The sequence below is a fragment of the Cuculus canorus genome, chromosome 2, assembly GCF_017976375.1.
Source record: "Cuculus canorus isolate bCucCan1 chromosome 2, bCucCan1.pri, whole genome shotgun sequence".
Lineage (NCBI taxonomy): Eukaryota > Metazoa > Chordata > Aves > Cuculiformes > Cuculidae > Cuculus > Cuculus canorus.
The window spans coordinates 30,830,240-30,836,582 of NC_071402.1; the positions used below are offsets into that span (position 1 = coordinate 30,830,240).

Consider the following 6,343-nt stretch of genomic DNA (forward strand, 5'->3'; position numbering starts at 1 on the left):
GTCCTCTGACTGCTCTGTGGATGCAGTGGTAACTTCACGTTCCTGTCCCCATGCATCACTCAGTGTCCTGATCTATTCAGTGAAGGAAGTCGAGGCAGGCGTCACCCGGAGCCTTGGTACAGACATGACTGCCTTGGACAAGGTGCACATTGTCTTGCCCTGGCACTGCCTCTCCTATTGGCCCGTGCTGACCACTACAGGGACTGGGCATCTTTAAAAGAAGACCAGTGAGGTCTGAGTCGGGTACACAATTTCTTTGACTCCCGCTAAGAGCTGCTGTAGCGGCTGCATCTGTTTTCAGGACCAGTGCCTCACAAAGCCTCACAATGTGTAACCGATTTGTGGGAACCTGGAAACTCGTCTCCAGTGAAAATTTTGATGACTATATGAAAGAATTGGGTAAGAAATATTCTTTCTTTTTTTTTAATAAAATTTCTTTGGGAATGTCGCTTCTTCATCTTATGCTTTGCTCATGGATGAGGATTGTGCCTTTTTCCTGGCTACAAAAGCACTTTAATTACTTTTCTAGCATAATTTAATTTCTCTCCTTTAGCATCTAAAATGGAAAAGCAGAAAGGTAGGTGCTGAATTACGATAATAATTACTTCTGTCTAACCAAACTGACCTGATTTAATTTTGTTTTCTGTAATGAGAAGGATCTGTGGAGATAGAGCATTTTTTAATGTTTCTCTTGATTGCACCATTAAACTCGTGACTTTTGATGATTTACAATGTACAATGGAGCTGATGTCTCGTGACACTTTGGTTTCAGAGGTCTAAATCCTATGAATGAATCTATGTCTTACTGAAGAATGCCAGGAATGTAATAAATCAGGCATTGTTTCTCATTTTAATGCTGGCTTCATTCCTATATAGCAAGTGCACAGACAGTCAGTCACAACGTTGCTTTTGCTATATAAATGAGTCAGTGAGACACTGATTCCCTTTATTTGAAATGTTAAACCAAGTAGCAAAATAACTGCAGTTAATTAATTGGCCAGAGTAACTGTGGGATGAAAGTCCAGATACAGATATTTTTCTGAAGATCTGAACAGATTTGTTTCAGTATAGAATAACCACTGCAAATAATGTTATGCTTCACAGTTGATAACTTCATATCCTTTTATATGGATCTTTTTATCTGATCATAACATTAACAAAGGCAATAACTATCTCTCTCCCCTTTCTGCTTTTATAAAAGAGAGATAAATCATCAGTGGCCTTCATTCTAACTTGTTCCAGACCTTGCAAATTGTAGACAATGAGCTGGACTGAAAAGCACTAGACAATATAAAAGGCTTTTGACATGCAATTTTTCCTGAAGCTCTCTGCAGCTCTTCGCTCTTATGCTTCAATATTTTTTGTATTTCATACTTGTAATTTTCACTGAGGTTTAGATGTAAGGATCCTTAGGGGTGTTAGTAGCAAACTAGGCATGCCCAGTCTCCAGTATATGGTTCAATCAACAAGCACCGGCATATTGGCAGTTCAGCATCCAGTTTCTTCCATGCAGTTGGTTAACCAAAGTGCAGCTTCTCAGATATGTCAAGATTTTTTTTAAAGGATTTTTGCAAGCTTTTATGATAAATAGACATTTCCTTTGATTTTTTCCTACCTATTCTATCACTACACGAATTCATCCATATTTGTAAATTTTATTTCTTCTTAGCTAAATGTGCAAAGTTGTAGGCTCACATATATCTTTATTTCTTGCTGAAGACGCACTCAATCAATGGAGGCTGCCTCAGCTTTTGAACACAGAACTTCCACATTCAAAGATTTAGTGTCTCATCTGAATCAGGCATTAGAGTATTCTAATTAGAAGAAGCTGCTTCTTATTCTTCCACTGAAGATTTATGAAAGTATACTGATTTCCTTGCTTGCTAGAATATAATGACTGTTTTATTTCTAATTTCTAGGAGTGGGCTTAGCTACCCGGAAACTAGGTGGTCTGACAAAGCCTGATGTGATCATCAGTATGAAAGGGGACATAGTAACCATCAGAACTGAAAGCACCTTCAAAAATACAACAATCTCTTTCAAATTGGGCCAGCAGTTTGACGAAACAACAGCAGATGACCGGAAAGTCAAGGTAAGGGGACTAATGACTTCTGTGTGGTCTTGGCGTCCTAGAAGAGCACCACAAGCAGTTTTTCTTACCTTCTTAGTGCACTATGAGTTTTCCAAATTATTCAAAGAAAGCACTGAAAGAAGAAATGTAATAATACAGTGCTGAAACTAACATTACTAAGTGTGTCATTAGCCAAGAATGCAGATTTTGCTGAAGGAAAAGAAGGACAAGTGAACTGCCATTCTAACCTGCAAAGCTTGGGCTGCAGTTTGAAACTCTTCTCATGGCCTTTGCAGAGTGTCATAACCCTGGAGAAAGGGGCCTTGGTGCAAGTGCAGAAGTGGAATGGCAAAGAAACCACGATAAAAAGAAGACTGGTTGATGGGAAAATGGTGGTGGTAAGTTCACACTCCTTATGTGCTGATAAAGGTCAGAAGGATACAGCCTTCAGTTTGCTTCTGTCTGAATAGACTGTAAATTTTGACTTTATCTCCGGCATATGAAATAAATTAAAAGGGAGAAAACCACAATTGGGTAAGAATCTGGAAGGAAATAAACATTGTTCTATGCAGTAAATTGTCTTTAAAATAACTATATTGACAGAGGTACCATGGACTGACAGCATACTTGCCACTCTCAAGATCCTTATTCTTAAAAGAAAAGAAGATTTCAAATAGCAGAAACTTGTGAAATGCAAATAAAGTTTGCAGGTTGGGTACTGTTGTTGCTGGATAGGCTCTTTACTTTTTCCTGTCTTTGGAGTAAAGCTTGTCCACTTTAGAAAGCTGATTTTACACCTTTTCACACATATTTTTCCACTAAAGAGCATAAATTTACACTCTTCCATTTTCTTTTTCTGCATGAGAGTGCCAACAACATTAAGAAGGTGCTTGAGGTTTATTGTGTGAAAGCCAGCACCTTTGTGTCCATGCCTGCACGGTGACTTGCAGTGGGAACTGGCAGGTCCTGACAGCATCTCCGAACTATCCACTGCAGTGAGAGAACTGTGTCTTTCCCAGAGGCAAGGGAATGCTATCTTTTTCCCATCCCCCATTCAACCTGCCTTTCTCTAGCCACGGGTTGGCCAAGCCAGGGTGATAGCACATTGTAGGGACCCTAGTTATGAAGGTGACTACTAACATTAAGATTTCACTTTTGATGTAAAGTTATCTAAAGCTTTAAAGGAACGGTGCCTAACTAATTTTGGTCACTTGTTTGAAATCATTACACCTTTACAAGCTATCTTGTTCTGACTGCCTTTTTTTTAAAGCTCTCATACATTTGGAGAGGTGATTTGCTTTCACATCTCCTCACCTCTGCAATTCTGTGTAATTTTTTTAATTCTTAAACCACCTTTGAAAAACAGAGAGGTAGGATCCCTCCTCTATCGATGCCCTGTTGTCTGCCCCTTCCCTCAAATAGGTTTGTGGAGGAGGCCACGTCTTTTGCAAACTGATGAGGTCTTTTTCAATGTCCCTTTGCCTCTGTTGCATGCATCCTGTGTCCATGAGTCACCGGGAGGTACTGACACTCGCTGAAGTGAAAGGGTCAGGGGAAATATTTTGTGACTCATAAGTGCAAAGTTTTTCAGGCCAGAAGCCTGATCTCTGAACTACTCTGCTACTTCTGTTTCCACAAAAAACCTTTGTAAAATTGAAAGTGTTTGTGAGCCATTGTATAATAAACTAGATGGGGCTGATATTTCTGTCAAGCTAGCAATAATACCAAGGAAGGTAAACTTGTTTCTGGAAGCCAAGCCTAATTTTGCAATCTATTTATCATTATATGACAATTAAACAAGTCTGAAGATGTTAAAATAGAAACCATTCCATTTGCAACATTAAAATAGCTTTGCTTTTTGCTCTAACAATTATGTAAATACATAAAGCTGTAAAACATGACATATGGATTTTCACTGGCTTCAGAGGTTACCACAGCAGGTACCGCTGCTGTCAGCAAAATGTTTATATTAATCTTTTCCTTTGTGCCTTAGGAATGTGCCATGAAAGGAGTTATCTGCACTAGAGTCTATGAAAGAGTGTGAAGAAATTGCCTCTCTGCACCAGACTGGGACTGGCTCTTAAAACTCAGCTTAGTTCAGTGACCAAAGCCTCATGCACTGTGCTTTTTATTTTATTTCCTTTTATTGGGAAAATTACTACACTATAATTTGATATTTCAGAGCCATAGTGTGACTAATCCAAAGGATTGTGGTGATCCAATAAAAGCTTCTCGACACATAAAACAGTGTTTGTCTCAATATAAATGAATGAAGTTTTCTTTCTTCAATGATGCCATCTTTCCTGTTGTTCTTGCCTGTATAAATGGTCAGATTAATTCTGAGTAAAACACAACTAGTATGTCTCTGAGAAATGTTTAATGCTACTTCCTTGATATGTGTAAAAATTGTTATCTCAAGGGTTCAATATTCCTTTCCTGTAAAAGATTTTATTGCTGAATATTTCCTATAGGAAAAATCATCTTTACTGCCACAATGTCTTACTTTCAGTATGATTGAGCATTTCAGTCTTACGGTTTTACCACATTATTGTTTCACTCTCTTCTCTAATTGTTTATATTTCTTTCAGTACCATTTTTTATAACCTGACTTTTTTTGAAAAAGAACATCTACTAGATGAAAAAAATATTAGAATATATTCCATATCTCTCTGCCGAAAGAGCTCTCGACCCTTGAAATTAAGTAACATAAGCAATAAAGCTGCCTGTGAGCTATAAAGGGCCCTGCTGGGACCCCAAAGGAAAATGTCTCTTTTCCTAGGTTTAGATTGGCTGTTAGAAAAAATTTCTTCACTGAAGCAGTTATCAAGCACTGGAACAGGCTGCCCAGAGAAGTGTTAGAGTCACCATCCCCGGAGGTGTTTAGAAGACATGTAGATGTGGTGCTTAGGGACACAGTTCAGTGGTGAGTTTGGCAGTGTTAGGTTAATGGTTGGACCTAGATTTCTGGAAAACTAATAAAAAACCACAACAGTTTATTAATTTTTGCCTCCATTAGCTCATGTTCAGTAACACCACAACATTCATGCTAACCACATGAAATGGAGTATTCCATCCCTTATCGTCTCCCTGCCCTCACATAGGGTTCTCCCTGACTTCTGTGTGGGATTAAAACAACTATGAGAGATATGTGTGTTTATTTTGGCTTGTTAGAAACTGTAGTGCTGATGTGAACCTTTGCCTACTGGTTTTACAGTCAAGAACACAGATTCTCAAGGTTAGGAAAGAACCTGATCTTCAGAATATGAATTGATGTGGCCAAGCAGGTAGTTAAGAGGCAGGTATTGTATGTGAAAGCAAAATGTAAAGGTCACATTCCTACTCTACCCATCACTGAAAAGCCAGAGGCTTGGCCCAGTTTTGGATACACTTTTGTATAGATATAAACTAACTGGAGGCAGCTGCCAGAAAACAAACAGGATGAATTCTGGAAGATATGAGCTGTGAGAGAAGGCTGTGAGATTTATGGAGAGCAGTTTTAAGGAGGAGTTTATCCCGTTCTCTAACCCAGGTTCAGGGACAAATTCCCCATCTTTAGCCTTTGACATTAACACTCAGCACTGTGAGTGTCAGAGTTTCTTGTGACTCTAAGTCCTCAGTGGGTATAATAAGGAATGGAGGCAGCGTGATATTCCTGGTATGAATTTTTGCAGACAGATTGTAATAAAATATTTTAAGTGAAGATCATCCACCAGGCTTCTATAAAAACAGTCATATAACATGAACGGTTGTTTTGTGTGAGCTTCCAATTTATTATCCTAGACTCTTGACAGAGAGCTGAAAACACCTTGTAGCTCAGAATCTGCCGCGTCCTGAAACTGACTTATGAATCTGGATTTTTGACCTGTAGTTTCTTAATCCCCCTCCTTTGCAGTGCAACATGGTCACAGAGAGGTTGCTGGAGCTGCCCATCTTGGCCCAGCTCTGTGAACGTGGGAGTTGTCCAGAGCCATTCAAGCACAACTCATCTCCTGTCCCTGAGCCACAGGCAAAGGAACAGCTATGGCTGTAAACAAGCTTTGTATTTCCTTTGCTTTTCCTGCTGCAACCTATAAATGCTTCTCTGAGGTTAAATGGAAAATTTTCCTCTCCAATAAACCACCATTTTTCAGGTTTTTATTTCCTTGAAAATAAGAAATAAACATTCACTTTGGTAGAAACTGTGTTTTTTCCAGATCTGGAAACAGTAACAAAAGAAAAAAAATCAAGTACAACTCACCTAGTGCTTGTTTATTTATTCACTGTCTTCTCCTT

General features: G+C 38.9%; 1 protein-coding gene across 1 annotated transcript; it reads left to right on the forward strand.

Moving 5' to 3' along the window:
• Nucleotides 1–210: 210 nt before the first annotated feature.
• LOC104068093 (myelin P2 protein) lies at nucleotides 211–6,123 on the forward strand. The gene is made up of 4 exons (XM_054059612.1): nucleotides 211–399; nucleotides 1,920–2,092; nucleotides 2,368–2,469; nucleotides 4,065–6,123. The coding sequence occupies exons 1-4, from the start codon at nucleotides 327–329 to the stop codon at nucleotides 4,113–4,115; spliced, it is 399 nt and encodes a 132-aa protein (XP_053915587.1). The 5' UTR covers nucleotides 211–326; the 3' UTR covers nucleotides 4,116–6,123.
• Nucleotides 6,124–6,343: the final 220 nt, after the last annotated feature.

What these genes read in the sequence shown, in the direction of transcription:
- LOC104068093 (XM_054059612.1), top strand. Translation starts at nt 327, where the DNA reads ATGTGTAACCGATTTGTGGGAACCTGGAAACTCGTCTCCAGTGAAAAT. An exon ending in CAGATGACCGGAAAGTCAAG is followed by an intron (nt 2,093 to 2,367) that starts GTAAGGGGACTA and finishes TGGCCTTTGCAG; the next exon opens with AGTGTCATAACCCTGGAGAA. An exon ending in TTGATGGGAAAATGGTGGTG is followed by an intron (nt 2,470 to 4,064) that starts GTAAGTTCACAC and finishes TTTGTGCCTTAG; the next exon opens with GAATGTGCCATGAAAGGAGT.